Here is a 22,008-nt window from a genome sequence, read left to right on the forward strand (position 1 = left end):
ATTCTCTCTACTACAAATATATTCTTTTCTTCTTTTGACAGAACTCTTACATCAACCAATTTGTAAGCATTGTTATAACGCTAATGACAATCACATTTTTCAACATAGATTTGAAACTAACATCTCAAGGTCAGTGTCACATTAATTAGTTATGAACGTACTAAGAATTTTAGAAAAATAGGTACTCAAAGTGTAACCTAATGGTTAATGAGTGGAAGTAAAGATCGAACACTAACAAAGACAAAAACGTAAGGTGATTTCTTTTCATTTGTCTAAGTTTTGGTAGGCAGAGTTATCCGTACATATGTTGGTAGTAAGGTATAAAGTACACGATAAAATAGTCGAGGTGCATGCAAGCTGACCCGAATATCATCGACAAAAAAAGAAATAGAACTTTAATCTTTGTTCCATATTATTTTGACTAATATATTGACATGTTATGATAGAACGAGTAGAGAGTGTAATTAACGCATGATTTAACCTGAATTTTTTTTTATTAATCAACATATTAATAAAAACACTTGAAACCATTTGGTACCATACAATAATACAAAGTCGACAGAAATGAAGTCTGTCAATTATTTGAAGGTTTTTATTATTTCCCACCCGGTGACTGATACATGGACCAAGGCTCCGACTAATCTAAATTCTCACCGCGTAAGGGGTGGATTATTTGGAGTTGACATACAATATAATAAACTTTTCCACAGTATAAATATACTACTCTATCCGTTCCAATTTATATGGCGGTGTTCATCTTGACACGGATCTCTCCCTCCTCCCCTCTTCTATTACTCCCTCTGTCCCAAATATTTGTGTGGCCAAGAAAATTTTAGGTCCGCTTCTAAGGTTAGTGAGAAAAACTACAAATGATATTAGAACTTCTCGTACGCAAGGCAGTGGGAAATGCTACTTTTCTTTTCACCAAAAGAAAAAAAAACATCAAAATGCCGAAGATACATTTTACATTGGTTCTAACTTCTAATGTACAACATTGCTTCTGTATAACTACTTGAACAACTAACTATCTCTATACAACACTCAAAATCAACCCTGCACTGCTAAAGCTTGCAAGTGCTCAATAAAAACTTGTAGGCTCAGTTCTTCCGTAAATATAAGCTCTTTGCCTTCTGTGTATGTTGAGTTGTGTGTAACTGATGGATTCAACTTGGCAAGGAGAAACCTCGCCTGACTACTATGCTGATCACACTTTATAAGCTTTGGCACAGGAATCCTCTCCGATACCAGTTGCTCTGCATCAATCTCTGGAGCTTCTAACAGTTTGCGGAAACTGTCGTGGCTTGGATCCTTCTCATAGCCAAGTTTACGCCATTGTACAATCTTAGAGCCATAATGAATAACCACATAGAAGTAGGAGTCAAAGAGCAAGATAACATCCGGAGAGACGGAGCAGATGTCCAAAAGAACTGGAATAGGGGGACCCTCGAATGAATACTGGAAAAGGGTTGGCTGGACCATAATAAGTGAGCCAACTACCCCCTCACGGTTCAACAACAGACGGAAAAAAGCAGTCTCGTCTGGAGTGCTGTTGAAGACATCAATAAACTGAGACCTCCTTAAATAATACATGAACTGTGGGAAAAGAGATAAATTAGTCGCAAGACGAAACGATGAGGTGTCTTCCTGGATATAATCCCCAAACTTTGAAGCAAAACGTATCAAACATTTATCTAGCCACCGCACAACATCTTTAGAAAAATTGCTCTCTGCTCTATGAATGGCAAGCCTAGCCATCACTGAAGCTGCTGCTTCTTGATCAAAGCCAGCAGCAATTTCCGGAGAGTGGTTCCCAACCCACCTTCTTGCAGCAGTGGTCACCCTCTTCCGAATTCCTGTGCTTCCATATCTATAGTGTGTTATGAACTGTATGAAAAATGCAGAGCTAGGCTGGGCTTTCTGTTCATCCCCTACTTCAAAAAAGAAGGCAATGCACGTCTTGTTAGTAAGTGCCCCCAATTTCCATGTATAGGTACCTCCCTCGCCAATTTCCTTGTCACTGACAGAACCATTCTTCTTCTGAAGAGAAACACATGGACCAAGGGCCCCACAAATTTTAACATCCTTTGTTGTTACTATCTCTATAGTTGCATCAAGGCACATTTTCAAATTACCAGCCTCGTCATGGCTAAATATGTGACGTAAACACTTTCTGAACTGGTCCGAGTCAAATGACTCTGTTAACATCATGAATCCCCCTGAGCTTTCAACTGGAGCTCTAAGCTCAGCTGCTCCAATTTGATCCAATGAACAAGCAAAGAGATCAAGTGCAATGGATGAATTAGACAATCTTCTTGATATTTGCTTATAGAATTCACTGGACTTCTTGTAGTAAGCAGCATAACTATTACCAATGTCTCGATGATTCCTCATGGCATTACCAAGATCAGAGCTTACGATCATCCCTGGGCCAATTGTTGCTGGCCCTGAGGTGAAGAGCATGATACGCGAACCTGCAGAGACCAAGCATCCTTCTAATAGTCCAACAGCAACTGATACTGCTACTCCAGTAGCCCGAAAAGGTCTATGCCCTTGCATAACCTGCGCTGATGATTGGATATCTTCAATGGCTGATGTGATGCTGAACTCCCCTTCTGATAGTGGTATTAGGAATCCCTGTTTTGGAGCCATAGGTACTTTTCCTGCTTGGTACTTCACATGATGAATACCCAGGAGTTGCTTGGTCTGATGATAAAGAAAAATGCAGGGCAAAGTGAGCAAATTGAAATTTAGTGCACAACAAGTTTCTAGAAATTGCTGTTCGGACACTTATCTTCTTTCTATTTTGTTGGTGGGTGCGTGTGTGTTGGGGGGGGGGGGCTACTGAACAATTTGCAAAGAGGTAACTTACTTTAATTTGATTGGTTAAGCTGCTTCAAGCGATATCCCAATGCTATTCCTTTTCTTTATGGTTTAGATATTGATCAGTAAAATTGGTCATCCAGAAACACTAAGCGCTACAGAACCTTTTTAAACTAATGTGAGTTTGGGCAACAAACAATTACGCTAAGAATTTTGGCATCTAATGCCTGAACTACCTAGCCCCTTTTTTACAAGTATAATTTATTGATAATGGTGAAGTCGAAGAGGTAGACCAAAAAGTAGAGAATCTACCGTAGATATGATTCTCTACGAAAGACACCCAATCTTCTATACAAAGGAACCTCATGGGTGCTCAAAAGGTCAATTTGTTTACCAGGAGCCGATTCCTCATGTGTACAAATTCAAACTTTTTCCCTTCAAAAATTCTCCTACTTCTTTCTGTCCATACTACCCACATAAGTTCTAATAGTGCATCCTTCACCATACCCGGCATAATCCACTGTATTTCGAACCATCTTAAAAGCTCCACCAGAAACGGATGCTACCTGCCAATGCAGTAAAGAGATGATACATGTCATCTCCAAAGTGTTTGCACATGAAGCAATAGCTAGCATATGTAATCCTCCTCTTGCTCAAGTTTTTGGCTGGCATAATCACCCCTAGCTGTCGACCAAGCAAAGAAAACACATCTCTAAACTAACTAACCCCTTAAAAGAACATTTTTGGTAGCAACCTTTGAACTTACAAAAAAGAAGTAACTGATCCATTGCATTAGTTGTCACTAAGCAGAATTAAGTCCAAGGGTGCAGTAGGAATATTGTTTTCCCGTGTTGTTGTCTTTTTCCTCACCTACGGACCAACATTGCTAAGCATCAGTCTAGAACATGAAATGCATTGCTTCTCCATCCTTTTTCCCATGATTCGGTTTTTACCTTTTTGTGCTTTCTCTTACTTTATTTCTTCAACTCCTTTTACTCTTGTTAGGCGTTGCTTCTCTGGCCGATTTTTCTTTGTACCAATGCAGAAGAAGAGAATACGAGAAAGATGGATAAGTTGCTGGGAAAAAAGTTTTTGCTAGCCTGCGAAGGTGGGGGCGTCGTGCTGGCTGTCAAGAAAAGAGGACTGCAAGAAATATGAAAAAGAATAGGGTGGAGGCCAAGGAAGAGAAAGAGTTGTAGGGTAATAGTAAAGAGGATGATGAAGGAGCATATACTCATTAAAATAGGGTGGAAGAAACAAGAATAAAGTGGGGGAAAGCAGAAAATAACGAGAAAGCAACACGAAATGAAATTAGAACGCGGGGCTACGGAAAAAATGAAGAGAGTAAACAAAGTCTAAAGAAAAGAAGACAAAAAAATAAGAAAAAGAGAAAGGGGAAAAGCTAATGGAGTAGCTGACTTGGTGCTCTGAAATGCTGAGCATGACAAGAAGAAGAGAATATGAGAAACTGAATCTCAAACAATTCTCACAGAGTTGACATTGATCTTAGCTAAAAACTGACGGAAGGGATTAGTTGCTACCTATTAAATGTTGAGGTGGTTATATATCATGAAAGATGGTGTATGGGGTAACTTGCCAAATTTGCAACTGTTATAAGGGGATCTGCAGCACTTTAATGGCCCAACATAATATTTACTTATGTTAGGCACATATTCATTAGTTAGCACGAAGTTTCAAACTAGAATTAAGGCATAGATATGTTATAGCGATGAGATCCCTAATCAAAATGACCCCAATAAAAAGTTGTAGAAGGAGAAGCTATAAATACATCTCAATCTACTAAATGCGTAGCCTTGTTGGCTACAAGGCTACCTAAGACACCAAAGCACTTCCTCTTAAGCTACCTACCTCTTGTGTGTCTCTCATCACAACATATATTTGTTCCTTTCAAATTGATTACCACTGTTTGACTATAAAGTTTATTATCTGTTGATCATGTGCACTATACAAATTGGAGTAAACAGGCCCAGCTGATGATACTTGTTATAATGGTAAATATCATGTTTTATATGAATAGAAAGTGGAGCGTATATTCATCTGCAGAACTAGGAACTTCAAAATGACGACCCTCCAACTTTCCTTTGACGCTTCTTTGCTGATGGAAGAAAAAAGATTAAAAACTTAGTGCGTAGTATTCTTATTCTCCTTAAAAGTATAGTGCATGTCCTAAACATACCCAAAGGTTTCTCTTTTTTCCCCTTTCACAAATTCCTAGAACCACAAAGGCTCATTCCTTGTATATTTATCATTTCTTACTGAAAGAAATGATCAGCATGTTCCCTACTTCATCAAGGTTCGATCAGAGAGCTACTACTCAAAAGCAAGCTTGCAACATGCATAACAGCACTAACACAAAAAATTCTCTTGTTGTTTTTTGATGCATAAAACATTTGGGAGGCTTACACTTTTTAAATTGTGTTATTCTTGCTATAATTACACGATATCTTATACTTCAACAGTATTATTCATTTCACAAAAACAGGTCAGTAGTGATAAATCGGACATATTAGTAAATTGTACTGGATAACCCCATTAGCAAAGACTTGGATAATAATTCTCATTCAGGATTTAAGTTCTATGCACTGACAGTAAGATTCTTTAAACCATCAAGTAAGATTAACCTACAATAATAGGTAACTCTTTCTTTCAAGCATGATATGATAACCTAATAAACAGAGTGGGAACTTCTTATAAACAATTAAATTACAATCTTTACACTGTTTACCTGCTCCGAAGAAAGCTCACGCTCACCGTGAAACATCACAACCCTACAGCACTCTCCAAAGCCGAGATCATGAACTCTAACCATTGAATCAAAAACCACCAACCCAACCAATGCAGTTTCAGGCAATTGAGCAATTACATGAAGTAGCTCATTTTTCACCACCCTAAGCTCCTCATCACAAGTACAAGCATCCACAACAAACACAAATGCCGGGCCAAGCCCATAACCCGCCCAATCCAAGCCCGAAAATGAAGGCATTTTCGATAACATCGACACATTCCCAAAATTAGAGCTCGAATTCGGGTTTTGGGTCAAACCCTTTTTACCCAAATGATATTCAACAGTACTATACGTCGGAAAAAGCTCAGCTGGCACATTATTTTCGTTAATTCCGAGATACGATCTCGGGAACGGGTTTTTCCGGTAACAAAACGGGCAATTCCAGATTCGCGAAGCGTAATCAACACGGGCGTAAGGGTTTAAAACGGCGCCGCATTGAGAGCAAGTAACGGGATCGTAATTAAGTATAGGGAGTTCGTTAAATTGCATTAACGGATTGCACATAATTGATAAAGGGATAATTAGGGCTGAGGATTCGGATTTTGAAATTGGCCATGAATTCCATGACCACCGGAGACCTTCAATTGCCTCCAGTTCCACGAAATCCATGGGAAAATGGAATTAATTTAGGGATATATTGAAATTTGAAGGGAAAATTTAGGGTAGTTAGTTTACATAATTTAGGGTTTTAAGAGAGATTCCGTCGGACGGCCAACGGAGAAAGGAAAAAGGTGGGCCGCCGAGTGAAGGAATGAATTTAACGGGGAAAAAGAAAGATTCTTCTGATAGTGAAAGTGTGTGAACACGTCATAAAGTCACGTGACAGATGTTTTTAGGACTAGACTAGATTTTAGGTAGCTTTTGTTTTGTTCGAATCCTCTAAAAGTATTACTGAATATATATTATTTATAATGATAGTGTTTGAATTAAATTTTACATACTAATTTTATCAAAATCTGCTATTACCCATCGGCAGGGTGTCAATAGATATTTAAAAATAGATTAAACCAACCATACCGAATCGCTTATTAGATTTATTTTAATAAAATCGTATGTTTCTATATAAATTTATAACTGTAAGTTTTTAATTTTATAACTTCGACTAGCGACTTTACCAAAATAGAAATTTTCTTTGATCATCACTTTTAAAATAGTAAAATTATCTAGAGAGTTTGGCTAAAGTCCTATGTAAGTACACATTATCGCATTCTAACTTCGACTAGCGACTCTAGCATGATATTTTTAAAAAATACCGAAAAATTAACTGAAATAATTTGGACAGTTTTGAAAAATCTAATTTTGATTATACAAAATGGAATAACCGAAAATTTAATATGGTACAAATTTTATAAAAAACCTAGCTGAACCGAACTATTGACATCCTACTCATCAGTATAAGTACATATTAATTACTTTTGAAGAATCTCACACAACAACATTCTTTAAGAATCCGAGCAGCATGGGTGATTCACTTGTGATATTTGTGATGCTCGAACTCATAAAAATGTCGGTGTGTTGTTCAAATTCTTTAAAAATATTATTGGGTATGTATCGATACTTTTAGAAGATGTCAATATGTATGTGTTGCTCGAATTTTGTGAAGTATCACTTAATATGTGCTAGTACTATTGGAAGATCCAACGCGTATATTGCAAATATTTTTTAAAAATTCGAGCAGCATAGGTAAACTTTGTTTAAGAAATATTTCAACTTACAAATTGGTATTTGTTTATGTGGTGGAGAGCAAATTTGAATTTTAACTTGAATTTGTTCTTCATTTTGTTGATTGAATATGTACTTCAAGTAAAAAAATTGTCATTAACACTGCTTAGTTAGGTTAAGGTGAAAAAAGAGAAGGATTTGAACTCCTGGTTAACAATAGCTACTTGTCTCCGATTGATCAGAGGCGGATGTAGAATTTAAGGTTTATGGGTGTGAGATTCCAATTCTTTTAAGTTATCGGGTTCTAAATTAATAATTTATACATATTCAATAAATTTAATAAGACAAATACAAGATTTAGACTAAAGTTGTTGGGTTCGACCTATCCGTAACGAATTTTAGTAGATCGATTTTTTTTTTTATGTTGTTCTTTCCGGTAGGAATTTTAGTTGTATCTTAGTAATAGTGTGGTTGATCATTCGAGAAAACCAGCTAAGCATTATTGGCATTGTCAGCATTTGCTGTTTCACAATGAATCATTTTGTATTTGAATTTTCTTTTTTACATTAGTTGCTATGACAAGACCTAGCTTTTCCTTTTTCAACTCACAAATCTTCAATATTTGCAGACTTTCTTTTTCTAAGTTACAACTTTCCAAACACAACAAATACCTTTCTCTTTTTCTTCCAACTTTAATTTCAAATTATTTTTTCTCACCTTTACTTCAATGGTTGTCCAAATACACGAAAAATTTATTTTGGTGCTACCTAACAATTTCCAAATTAAAACCTAGAGAAAATTTTCCACCTTTCTAGTTTGCTAAGATTGTATTTACTTGTAAGTTGTAACACTGTATCATAATTGGCTTGGTCAGTCTTTATCATTTCTCGATGGATCGTTTTATATTTGAAATTTTAATTTATTTTTATAAAGACTTGCTTTCTAATTTTCCAACTTTAATTCACAAATCTTCAACTTTCCCATCTTTTTGTTTTAAAGCTACAACTTTCCAAATACAACAGTACTTTACAAACCTAATACCAATTTTGATTTTTCTAACCTTAACTTCAATGTCCAAACAGTGTTAAGCTTAGACTTGTGGTGATAACCATTTCCAAATTGAGCATTAGATGTGATTCTCTCTATTTTGTGAATCACAATTAAACCATCAGATTTGGATGTAACATATAGACCTCTACTAAACAACTCATCAAATTAAAGTTTATAATACAGTCTTCTGTAAATATAATTAAATCATACAACATGTTGATACAAAATAATAATTTCTGAAAAAAGAATGTAAATTTATCACATTCTTATGAAACACTACTACCGTTACCTAAATTTGATAATGTATAACGTATAATAACCCAATTAATTACATTTGATTTATAGCTGATGTGTGTGGGGATGTGAAAATTTGTGAAAATAAGAAAACAACAATAACAATAACAACATATATAATGTATTTCTACAAGTGAGGTTTAGAGAGGGTAGAATACACAAAGACCTTATCCCTACCTTTTGTAGGTAGAGAAGCTATTTCTGGTTGACCCTCTGCTCAAGAAACGCATAATCACAATATTAATGACAAAGAAATACGGAAAGAGAAGCAGTAACAACAGCCAGAAAATAATAGAACCAGAGCAAACAAAACAACGGATAGTAAAAAAGATCTAAAGTTAGAAAATACGAGAATAATACTAGTACTCCAGATAAGAAAGGAAAATGTTAGGTTGGAAAGAGAAGTTGTGGAAACAGGAAGCATATTGGAAAGCAATATATATTGGAGGAAACAAAATATAAACAATGAACAACAATAAATTCATTGAGACACATCATCATTAAAAAGAAACACATTAAACTATATTCATATTCATTATATCGAAATTTCTATTTAAAGACTTAACCAATTGGTTGAAGGATTTGTTACATTCATTTCGAGTACAGATTTTGATTCTTTTGCACCTATCTCTAATTGTAACTCATCAATTTTCTGAGTCAAATCTTTTTCGAGTTCGTCAATCTCTTGCATCAGCTTCTCGAGTCTTTCCAAATTAGTTGGGTTGAAAATTTCCAATGTAGATTTTCCTTTTTCCTCCTCATTTGTTGCCTTCTTTTCCTTCTTTTTCATTTTATCCTTTTTTCCACAAACTTCAAGCTTTTCATGTGTTGTCTCACGGCTTGACATGTTGTAAAATGGTTGTTTTGCTGGTAAAAATCGCTCAACGACCGATTCTACATTGGGATTACCAAATAAAAACGGTTCAGCAGTAATTGAAAAAATTATAATTGCTATATCAATTCCACATAAGGTGGAAAGATCCATCGCTCTTTTACTAAGAGCTTTTTGCTTATTGGAAAGCGCTACTTTTTCAACACGCTTATCTTTGAGAAATTTCTTCTCGGATTTGTTTTTCATTTGATAGGTCATTCTTGTCATGATTAGCAACAAGATATGACAAGATACAAGTTTCAGTACAGACTCGAGGAGAAATATTTAAATTTATAGCGCAACCTCAGCTTTCAAGTTTTGTTAGTTACAAAGACCTACCCGGTAATTTAAATAAGATTAATTTCTCCCCTCTACTTTATTAATTTAACTAAAATGCCTAACTTTTGGAAGATAGTATATGTGATTATGACATTATTAAGAATATTGATGTTAAAAAACAAAAAAAATGAAATAAAATAATTCCACAAAGAGATTATTTTTCATGCTGAAAATGGAGAAAGACGTTCGATATATTATTTACTCAAATCTGTAAGGAGTATTAAAGGGTAGTAATAAAGTAAGAGTGTCCAATTTTTATCCCTCTAGCATGTTCCAAATGATAAAAAAGGAATTTTAATCTTATATTATTTTCTACTTTGTTACAAATTTAATGAAACTTACCCTTTATTTTTATGTATTTTTAATTTATTATAAAGAAAAATAGTAAAATAGCAGTTACCAATGAAAAAAATTAGAAAGAAACAATTGTTGCATGGAATTGGTGATATTGCAACCAATAAAAAGGAAAAAGAAAAGATTAAAAGAAAGGGGAGGTCAGTATATTTTCAAAAATAGAAGGGAGGTAAGTGTAATTGCATAAAATTAGAGGAAAGCAACAAGTAAGGAAAAGTTTGAAACAAACCCGTATTGTAGATTACCTTAATCTTCTTCCTTTGAATTGATTGCTAAGGATTTCCTTAACTTTATTTAAAAAAGAATGAAAAAAAATAATAATACATATTTTCAAGTAATGTCATTTAACCACTTACTAATATTCTTTTCCTTGATGCTAATTGCTTTATCAATAGGATCTGAAATTTTGAATGGGCAAATCCTTCATCTGCAACAAATGATGCAGATTTTTCTACCTGATTTCTGATTATGTAATATTTATTATATTTTATGGGAAAAGGTCCAAATATATTCCTAACGTTTTAAATTTATTTTATATATGCACTTCGTTTACCTCCGGCTCGTAGGAGCTCCCACTAACGATTTTACACCATCGAAATAATTAATCCATGTAGGATATATTTGGACCTTTTTAATTATTCAAAAATATATTTTGACCTTTGCAATTGTACGGGGCCATGTTTCAAATTATAGTAGAAGGTATATATAAATTAATTTGATAGTTTGGGGCTAATTTAAATCCTTTATTTATGTCAGAATCAACCTGGACAATAATTAGAGATAGGAAGGGGTAAATATGAGATAGAATTAGCAGAGTTTTTATGGATCGAAAGATAAACAGAGGATAAATATAAGATAAATCTAATATTTTATGAATAAATTTGAACTTTTTAGCCAAAGAGATAACATCAATTGAGAAATTTGAGAAATCACATGCATTAAATATATTTATGATATGGAATGCAAAATTTTGTCATATGCCAATCCATAGTCTCAAAATATACAATTTGATTCATGTAATTTATAACATGATTAATTTAGTAACTGATTTGGTGTAACAATTACAACCATTATTAAAACATGTCAAGATTAAAAAAAAAAAAGACATCAAAACATGTTTTAAAAAGCTTTGACAAAGACAAGAACAATAGTGTTGTTTTCACGGACAAAGTAAGTTTCCAATAAGATTTTGTAAATAAAAGAGGATCTATATTTTATTTTCTTGTAGCCATAACAAAAACTAAAAGCCGAGATTTTTTTTTTATATACTCACTTGGACTCTTCATTTTTTTCATTAATTTATTAAAATTATGTTGTGCTTTTTTAGGATTTAAGTTGTATTAGTGAATTGTAGAAATTATAATATGTGATAGCAAATTAGTTATTACTACTACTAATAATAGTAACAATAATTATTCATCACTCCAAATAAGTTGGGATTCATTTTTTCCTTTTAATCTCAATTCATATAAGCATCGTACCAAATAAAATAAAATAAAAATTAGTTACATGAATCACGTAATTTTGTAAAGCTACAACTCTTCAAATACAACAATACTTTGCAAACTTTTTGTCACGACCCAAAATTCATTAATGGTCATGATGGCACCTAACACCGCTGCCAGGCAAGCCAACAATAATTGATTAACTCGATTATTCATTTTAGTATTTTGAAATCAAAATTTTCCTTCAATAAATAATCAGAAATAAAATTCACAGAGTAAATGATAATATTTTCCCAATTACCATACTGAAAAACTCATAAGTAACCCCCAAACCTGGTATCACAAGTGCATGAGCATCAACTAGGAAGTAAAATAAAATACAGCATCTGTCCGGAATACGAATTAGACAGGAAAAATACAAATAACCCTGGAGGAGACTCTGCTGGCTACGGATCGTAACCTTAAATGCAGCTCGCGGCAAGTCCCGCATTATTCGTGCCTCCATGCCCAAAGGACCACCAAACATAAAAGTATCTGCACAAAAATGTGCAGCAAGTGTAGTATGAGTACGTAAATCAACGTGTACCCAGTAAGTGTCTAGCCTAACCCCGGAGGAGTAGTGATGAGGGGTCGACATCAACACTCACTAGTGGTCCAATAATATCAGGTATAGTAAAGAGGTGAACAAATATGAGGCACAGTAAATAAATAAAATAAATAAGTATAAATACGTGGTACAATTGTAACAACCCGACCAATTATTTTGCTCTCTAGAACCCTGTTCCCTTAAATAAGACTTTTCGTACATGCTTTTACTGATTTATGACTTGCGGGGATGATTAGTTCGGGATTTGGAAGAGTTTGGGATGGAATCGGATCACTTGATTCCTTAAGGGTTGGCTTGAAAGGCTGTAACGACCCGACTGGTCGTTTTGAACATTTGCACTTCGCTCGGTTATTTGAGGGCATGAGTAGCTCCGTATGATGTACTTTGACTTGTGTGAATCGTCGGTTTTGGGTTGCAGGTATTTCAGAATCGAATTGGAAGAAAGAATTTCATTATTGAAGCTTTAAATTGGGAGAGTTGACCAAAATTTGACTCTTTAGCATTTAAAGAATTTCATTGTTGAAGCTTTAAATTGGGAGAGTTGATCAAAATTTGACTCTTTAGCATTTGACCTTGGATTGAAATTCTGATAGTTCAATTAGCTTCGTTAGGTGATTTTGGACTGAGGAGCATGATCGGAATGTAATTTGGAGGCTCGTGGTAGATTTAGACTTGAATTGGCGAAAGTTGGAAATTCGGCAATTTCGGTCGGCAGTGAAAAAATTGATATCGGGGTCGGAATAGAATTCCGGAAGTTGGGTAGGTTCGTAGTATTATTTGTGACGTGTGTACAAAATTTGAGGTCATTCGGACGTGGTTTGGTTAGTTTCGACATCGGTTGCCGAATTTGAAAATTTAGAAGTTCTTAGGCTTGAATCCGAGGGTAATTTGGTGTTTGGATATTGTTTTGAGTGATTCGAAGGTTTGACCAAGTTTGTATGTTGATATATGACTTGTTGGTATTTTTGGTTGAGGTCCCGAGGGCTTCCGGATGATTCCGGGTGATTAACAGATTTATCGAAGTTGGAAAATGCAGCTGAAGCTGCTGCTACTGCTATTTCCGCACCTGCGGAAGGAGGAGTCGCAGGTGCGTTTGGGGAAACCGCAGATGCGGAGAGGAGGATTTTGGGTTGACTTCGCAGATGCGAAGAGTAACATGCAGGTGCGCAAGCGCAGGCGCACGCTTTGGGCCGCAGATGCGGAATATGGGCTCTTTAGTGAGTTCCGCACCTGCGATGGAAATTTTCGCAGGTGTTGCATCGCAGAAGCGGAAAAAGAGGCCGCAGGTGCGATTGTGCTGGGCAGAAAAGCCCCAGCTCGTGGTTTTGTCTTCATTTTCAATTTTTGGATTTGAGAAACTCAGGAGAGGCGAGTTTTTCCGAAGGTTTTCAAGGAGCAACGTTGGGGTAAGTGATTCTAACCCATAGTGGTATAAATTTTGTGAATCTATGGTTTTGTTCATCATTTAATTAGTAGGATTTTGGAGTGAAAGTAGGGGGTTAGGGCTCGGAATTCGTTAGAGTTTAATTTAAGGATTCGAGGGACCAAACGATGTCGGATTTTGATGAATTTGGTATAGTTAGACTCGTGAGTGAATGAGCTTTCTAGTTTTGTAAATTTTGTCGGATTTCGAGACGTAGGCCCGGGGGCCGGATTTGAACCAATTTCGGGTTTTGGTCTAATTTGATAGTTTTTCTTGTGGAATTCATTCCATTAGCGTATATTGATGGTATTGTACTGATTATAAATAGATTCAGAGCATTTGGAGGCCGAGTCCAGAGGCAAGAGCATTGCAGGGTAGAGATTTGACCGGTTTGAGATAAGTAACGATTATAAATCTAGTCCTGAGGGTACGAAACCCCGGATTTTGTATCATTCTACTATTTTTAGTGACGCACATGCTAGGTGACGGGCGTGTGGGCGTGTACTATTGGGGATTGTGACTTGGTCCGCCCCGTAGCAACTGTAAAATTGCATACTTTGTTGAAACTATATGATACTTATATGTTTTAGAAAGAATTTGTCTAAATTGGGCTGAATGCCATGTTTGGTCCTTGTGCCAGTGCTGTTTGGACCCTTAGGGGCTTTTTCTTACTATCCTCTCATTGTTTTCGATTGAAAATCTAAACTCAGTCATGTTTATACTTGTTTATCGTATAACTCAGTTTTATGACTCTATTTTCATGCATATAAATATTTTGGGCCGAATGCCCTGTTTTACTGAAATGCCCGAGTGTCTTGAGAGGTTTATGACTGAGTGAGGCCGAGGGCCTGATTTATGAGGATATTTATGGGATCGGGCTGCACGCCACAACATATTGATATCGGCCGAGGGCCTGATTGTGAGGATGAGTGTGGATCGGGCCTGCCCGCCTATAACATACTTTATTATTATAGCACGTGAGTTGTCCATGCAGCACGTGAGTTGTCCGTACAGATTATAGCGCTTGGGCTGAAGGAGCCCCTCCGGAGTCTATACACACCCCAGTGAGCGCAGGTACCTACTGAGTGCGAGTGCCGAGTGCTGAGTGACTGGGAGGCATAAGTGATTGTGAGGTATGCCCGAGTGGCAAGAGTGATTGTGAGGTATGCTCGAGTGGCACAGGTGACTGTGAGGTTTGCCCGAGGGGCTGTTTATGATTCATCATTTTGCTCACATTTGCATTTTTCCTCTATTGAAAATTGTTGAAAAATATCTTTAAATGATTTTACTGGAACTGGGTTTAAACGAGATGTTTTGATTCAAATCCTGATTTTAAAAGTATGAGATATTCTACTGAGATTTTCCTGATATGAACGTTATATGCTCGATTGCTCGTCACTACTGCTCAGTCTTTATTTATTGTTATTACTTACTGAATTGGCGTACTCACGTTACTCCCTTCACCTTGTGTGTAGATCCAGGTGTAGCTAGACACGGTAGCGGTTGTTGATTATTCTAGTTGCAGATTTTTCCTCGGAGATAGCAAGGTAGCTGCTTGGCGATCGCAGCCCCTGCTCTTCTCCCTCTTATCTTCCTCTAGTTGTATTTAGCTATTTTCCAGACTGAGTTAGTCTTGATATTGTTAGACAGATTGTAGTAGATGCTCATGACTAGTGACACCCCGATATTGGGGTTTTCCTTCCGCACTATTATTTTGATTTGATCTCCTTCACGAAGGTTTTTATGTAAATAACATTGAAATTATCTTTGAAATGAAAATATCGGTTTGTTTTGGAAATGAGTCGGCTTGCCTAGTTCCACGATAGGCGCCATCACGATAGGGGTTAGTTTGGGTTGTGATAGATTGGTATCAAAGCCTAGGTTACATAGGTCTCACGAGTCATGAGCGGGTTTAGTAGAGTCTTGCGGATCGGTACGGAGACGTCTGTACTTATCTTCGAGAGGCTGCAGAACCCTTAGGAAAATTTCACTTTCTTGTATTCTATCGTGCGAAATTAATTCATCTTGAGGCATAACTCTTTGAATTCCCTCCACGCATCTCGTATGAGCACATGAGCGCTCAGTATCAGTTGTACATTGCCAGCTTATGATTCTATGAACAAGGTTGATATGTGTATTATGTGTTTGTGGTGGTGGGCCGGTCTGGAGGACTTGAGGCCACGGTTAGACCGCAGCTTAGGCTCGGTAGCTTCAGTTGTAACCTATACATTTGGACTCATAGGTCCGATAATGTCTCTACGAGTGGAATTTGTGGCCCGATGAGCTGAGGAATGGCTTTGTGGTGAGTATGATGTAACTGTGGGAGGTGTTAATACGATGTAAATGTGATGAAAAGTGTTTTCTTGAAATGTAAAGGAAGGCCATTGGGTGCTTGATTTTCGTTTTGATGTGACGTACGGCCTCGAGTGTTAATGTTTTGAAGGATCTTTTATGTTATTAAATTTTGGGGAAAATTAAATTCTCATGTCAGTCAATGAGTTTGGGCTCAAGAAGAGTAAGTGATTGTGTAGTAATTTTGGTTGCGAATGGGTATATCTGATGTTGATGTCTCGAGAAAGATGATCTTCGAAGAGACTTAGAGTCGGTAGCATTCTAATGGTTCTGGGATGATAGAGATGCATTTCGAGTTGATGCAGCAATTGGGCAGCAAGGAATGAGGGAAGACATGACGGGAAGCATTTCGCGGTGGTTAAAGTACTTGCGGGTCAAGTAGGAGAAGTAGAGGTTGAGAAGTTTCTTAAAGGAGATAATTTAACCAAAGTAAGAGTGGCAGATTAGCATATGAATTCACTGGTAAGGTAGTTGTGCACCTTGAGAAAGTGTAGAATGGTTTGGAATCGTGCTAGTATGTGATTTGGCCGGTAGACTCTAATTGGAGTGATGGTTACTGTACAAAGGATAAAGAGTAAAGAAAACTCCCTCTGTGGTCTCTGTCTGCATGGGGTCAGGCTCACCAATGGGGACCTCGGACTGCATAGGATCATCAACTCCCTCTGGGTCCTCCAACTGTATCTCCAGGTCCTCTGACTGGGGCACCACAAATCCTCTCACCGACTCTCTGTCAGCCTCCTGCTCTGATGCCTGTGTTGTCTATGCTGGAGGGGCAGTCTCCTCCATAAGCAGGTCCAGTGGAATATCTCCGGTAGAAGTGAACTTCTCTACCTCCTTCTTCAGCAGCTCCACTGACTCTTTTGAAGCTTGAGTCTTCTTCATCTTTTTGACCTGCTTGCCCAGCTCCTTGATCACCTTCCAATGAGTATCTAATGTCTCCAGGATTTTCTTTTGGTTGTCCAGGAGCTTCTTCTGGTTGTCCAGAAGCTCCTTCAATGAATCCTCCACTGATGGAGGTACCTGAAGCTGTGCTGGGGCTGCCTGTGCTGCGACTGCACTGGATAAGACATACAAATTTGATGTGCAACCAGTTGTTGACGCTGGATAGCGTCTGAGAGACCCGCAGTGAAGTCTGAGGATATGCGGAAGATGAGGGAACAAATAATGGGCCTGTAACATATGGCCTAGATGAGGGAGGTGGCATAGCAGCCGAAGAACCCTCCGGTGTGGAAGACTCGGAACCAGTGGCCACTACCCTTGGCTCTTCAGACTGGCCAGTGGATGTAGTGGCTTTGCCTTTGGACTTCGGGTTGTCTGCTCCCTGAAGGCTGTACCAAGAGAAGGGCCTTTTCAGCTTCACCTTCGTATCAAAGTGTCTCCCCTCAACCTCCTGGGCCTCTAGGTACATAGTGATGAAATTGGGGTAAGGGTAGGAACTTTTTTCCTTCCCGGTTGCCTTAGATATGTTCTGGGCCATGAGGTTCCCCACATGTATTGGGTACCTCGCCATGATGGACGCTATGAGGATTGCCCCGGAGAGTGGAATGTCACTGTCATGCTGGCATAGGGGTGGCATGTGGGCCGGTTAGGACCGGGACCGGCCCAGGACCGCAAGCCCACATGGGCGATTAGCCTAAACGGTCCTAACCGGATAGGACCGGGACCGTGGGGTGGTGGGCCGGGTAGTGGGCCGGTCTCATATGGGAGGCCCGCGAGACCAGGACCATTTACGATCAGGACCGGCTCAGAAGTGGGCCGGTTCAAGCGGTCCTAAACGGGCCCAACGGATAATTTTAAAAATAAAAAAATTTGACCGTTTGGCCATTTAAAAACTAGCCGTTTGGTCTGCCGGCTATTTTGCAAAATAGCCATTTAACCCCCCAAATTTTGTTTTAACCCCAAGCTTTTTATAATTACACTTTTTCCCTATTTTCAACTATAAATACACCCTCATTCTTTCATTTTTCTCACAAAATCATCAATCTCTCTAATATTCTTCTATAATTGCTTACTTAGTTGTTACAATTTGTGCAAAATTGTGAATTTGGTGAATTGAAGTCTTCAAGTCTTCAACGATAATTATTTTTCAACAAGTTGTTCGTCAATTCGGTAAACTCGTTCCAACTCTTAAGTTTTCATATTATAGTTTTGTTTGTTTTATTTACTTTGCTTGATTAATTAAGATGGCTTATTCCCTAAAACAAATGTTTAGTAAAAATAAGGGAAAATCCAAGAGTGGTGAATCTAGTGGCCAATCTGTTCCTCCTCCACTTCCCCCGGCTCCCCGGCCGAAACCTGTTACCCGTCCTACACCTGCTATTCTTGATAGCGATAATAGTTTATTATAATTTACCGAGAGTCAATTTTGCCATAATATTACACCCGGTGAACAATTAAACCATGAATATATGAATGCTCTTTATGGTAATCCAACTATTGATGAAAATGATGATGAAGAAATAGATTTTGATGAAACGCAACCGGATGACGATACACCTACTAGTCCTGCTCCTGAAGTTAACCCAACTAATAATAATCCAAATGATCCCCCGTCTGACCCTCCTGTTACTGCCCCTACTTTTTCTAGACAACCTTCTAAATGGGCAGAAACATCTCTTGTTTGGCCATTTTTTACTCAACTAAGAGAAAAAAATAGGGCTAAGTGTAAAACTTGTGGCAAAAAGTTAGTTTTTAAATATGTTGGAAGTCGGGGGGGAGAGGGAAGGGGGAGGGGACAGGAAGTTTGACTAGACACATATTGCTACACCCTCAAGATAAAGCTAGATATTTTCGTATGAAAGCTTTGGCCGAGGGGACAAGTGCACCTAGTCAGGCTGACCTTAGTACCAGGTCAAATCAATTTCAACCGGGAATTAATACTGTTATCGGTAGTATTTTATATTATGATCCAAAAAAAGATTGGGAAGAATTGGCAAAAATGGTTACTGTTATGTGCTTACCATATAGTTTTCCTTCTAACCCTCACTTTGTGCATTATATTAGAAAAGTTTATAATCCTACTTATAAAGGTTTTCCTCGCACAACCGTAAAGAGTGATATTTGTAAATATAAATATGAATATGAACAATATTTGCGCTATTTATTTACTCATATAAATTATCGTGTTGCTATTACAACTGATATTGGTAGAAGTGGTAATGACTGTGATTACCTTACTTTTACCAGTCATTGAATTGATGAGGATTGGATAATGCAAAAGCGCATTATTGCTTATAGAATAATTAATTCACATCACACAAGGCAGTTTATTTCTAGCACGATTACGGATATTTGTAGATATTTTTGCATTAGTGATAAAATAATGTCAGTTTCAATGGATAATGCTACTAGTAACACAAATGATGTAGCCTTGCTTACCACTACACTAAGTCCTGCATTTAGTAACATTTTTCATGTTAGATGTATTTGTCATATTTACCATTTAATTGTGGGTGATGGTATGCGAATTTTAAATGTTGAAATTAAAAAGGTTAAAATGGCTCTTAATTGGCTTTTTTATTCAAACCGTAGAAATAGACTTAGAGAATATTTTAAAAGATGCGATGAATTTGGCCTAAGAGAAAGAAAGGTTCCTAAACCTTGTCCAACTAGATGGAATTACATGTATGAAAGTTTAGTTGTTGCATATAAATATAGAAACCCCATAAACTCAACGTTTAATGCTCATGTAAGTGATGATGATGAGCACCTTACAAATGCGGATTGGGCTAATGTTAAAATGCTTGTAGAATTTTTAGAAAAATTTCATATTGCTACAAATGAATTTTCTGGGCAATATTATCCTACTATTTCTAACTGTTTAGTTTATATTGCAGAACTTGCAAATTTGTTTGATCATTTTTCAGAGGGCGAGGAAATTTATCAACTTGCTATTGATTCCATGAGAAAAAAATTTAAAAAATATTTTTTCCCTATTCCTCCTATTTATGGTGTTGCTGCATTGTTAAATCCTACTATGAAATTAGGAGGTCCTCAATTTTGGTATGAAACTGTTTATAATGGTTTAGCACTTGAAGATGAGGAATTGTCTACACTTGCGGACGCAATAGCCTCAATTAAAATAAATGTTCAAACTATTTATAATGCTTATCAAGTTGCATTAGATTATGCTAGACCAAATATTCTAACTCCTTCTTCTTCTAGTTCTCAATCATCTAAAAGAACTGCGGGAGTAAGAACACTTAGTGCTTCGGCAGGGTTCAGGGGTTCTCAAGGTTCTAGTACTAGTGATTTTTCACAGCTAAATGAGCTTGAAGTTTATTTGTCACAGAGAATTGAGGAAGTGAATCCCGACAGCTCCTTTAATATTTTGGAATGGTGGAAGGACAAAGAAAAATACTTTTCGATTCTTTCAAGGATGACCCGAGATATTTTAACTATTCAAGCTTCAACAGTGGCATCAGAGAGCGCTTTCAGTCAAGCAAGACTTCAACTCGGTGATTATAGAGCGTCTATGAAGGAGAGCTTGGAAAAATTAGTACTTTTCAGAGATTGGATCCGTTCGGAAAGAAGAAATTTTGGACTTGCTGAATCACAACCAGAGGTAGACGAAGCTTATGAAGAAATGCTAGCTGAACTTGCGGAGGATGATGCTTCGCCTGGAAGCGGTGATGGCCAAGCTTCATTTCCGCCACCACCAACGGAAATTCCTCCGGACCTTGAAGGATTTATGAAATTTGTAAGAGATACCATGTAAATTAATATGTAACTTGTATTTTGGCACAATCTTGATTGGTTTCTTTATCTCTTACATGCCGAAGGTACATCTGAGACCTTCCTTCCAAGCAACTATGACATAGATAGACAGATGCGAGTGTACTTCAGGAAACTAGCAAGCCTTGCCATTCGGATGAAAGGAATATCATCCTAATGAAAGCCTGATTCTTCCCTTATCAATGTTTGAGATGCCTGGTTGTGCCAATTTCCCTAGTTGACAATATGACTTTTATGCCTGGCGGCAGCTCGAATCTTATGTTCTTTAGATGCCCAGCTTATCTGCCAGTTGTCTGGCTGTAAAAGGAAGAGGTTAGTTCACAACTCTGAAAGCCGAAGACGAAGCGAGGAAGGCAGCTACAGAGCAGCAGATAAGGAAGAGATTTAGGCAACTTAATTGACCTACCGGACTCTAAAGAAAGGGTACCACTTATTTGGAAACTAGAAACTTGCCGGTTTCCAAGCGAAACTCGATGCTACTTTAACACAAAGGCCGGTGTCCATCATTGAAAGTGGCATCTCTGTTTGCGCACATTGGAGAAAGTGCTCTTCTAGTGAAATCGGTCCATTGACACCTATAATTGTTTCAACCAAGGCCGAGCACTCTTCTCAAATTTTTGGATGCACTCTCGCTTTAAGTAGCTGAAACCTCTATGTGGAAAAGTTTCTTATTGCGAAATGAATGGCATTCTAGAAGCTCTCACTCAAACAAGGGCTTCCTATACTGTACTAAACAGAATCAGTGGACATAGAGCATGTCCCCCTCCTGACGTTCCCCTAGCGGGGGAACTATCAATAGCGATTGTTGCTCCTTATGCCTGGTTCCGCTCAACTCTCCCTTCAGAGCTACCCTTGCCTGAAAGTGGAAGAGGTAGCTTACTAACCTACTGGAGTAAGTAGTCTTGTCCGAAAGCCTCAGGCGAAAAGACAGCTTAAAAGTAACAAGGTTCTGAAAGAAAGACAAGCCTTAAGGCAACTAAAGCTAGGAAGGTAGGTTAAAGTGACTAGTCTTTCTTATCCGAAAGCAAGCAAGACAACAAGGGAGGTTTTAGGCAACTCGCTGGTTTCGAGATGGGTTTCCTTGCGGGTGTGTCCACTTGTTTTCCTATTCAAGTTCTGGTTCCAATTTCAGAAAGTTCAGATTCTTATTGCCACTACTTAGCATACACTGGTTAAAAGGTTAAATGGTTCATTTTTCTTAACTTCAGATGAGTTAGGTTCTTTACGCAAAGAAGCCAGGCGAAAAGCGCA

At 37.5% G+C, this 22,008-nt stretch overlaps 1 protein-coding gene across 1 annotated transcript; it reads right to left on the reverse strand.

Annotated features, from left to right (window-relative positions):
- Window positions 1-900: 900 nt before the first annotated feature.
- Window positions 901-6,454, reverse strand: LOC107765701 (protein transport protein SEC23 G-like). Its single transcript, XM_016584373.2, has 2 exons — window positions 5,567-6,454; window positions 901-2,703 (listed from the first exon to the last, which is right to left on the reverse strand). The coding sequence occupies exons 1-2, from the start codon at window positions 6,233-6,235 to the stop codon at window positions 1,048-1,050; spliced, it is 2,325 nt and encodes a 774-aa protein (XP_016439859.1). The 5' UTR covers window positions 6,236-6,454; the 3' UTR covers window positions 901-1,047.
- Window positions 6,455-22,008: the final 15,554 nt, after the last annotated feature.

Source organism: Nicotiana tabacum, chromosome 14 (genome assembly GCF_000715075.1).
Source record: "Nicotiana tabacum cultivar K326 chromosome 14, ASM71507v2, whole genome shotgun sequence".
NCBI classification, from domain to species: Eukaryota; Viridiplantae; Streptophyta; class Magnoliopsida; order Solanales; family Solanaceae; genus Nicotiana; species Nicotiana tabacum.

Coding starts and splice junctions, on each gene's coding strand:
- LOC107765701 (XM_016584373.2), bottom strand. CDS start 6,235: ATGGATTTCGTGGAACTGGAGGCAATTGAAGGTCTCCGGTGGTCATGG. Junction 2,704..5,566: donor GTGAGCTTTCTTCGGAGCAG/GTAAACAGTGTA, acceptor CTTTATCATCAG/ACCAAGCAACTCCTGGGTAT.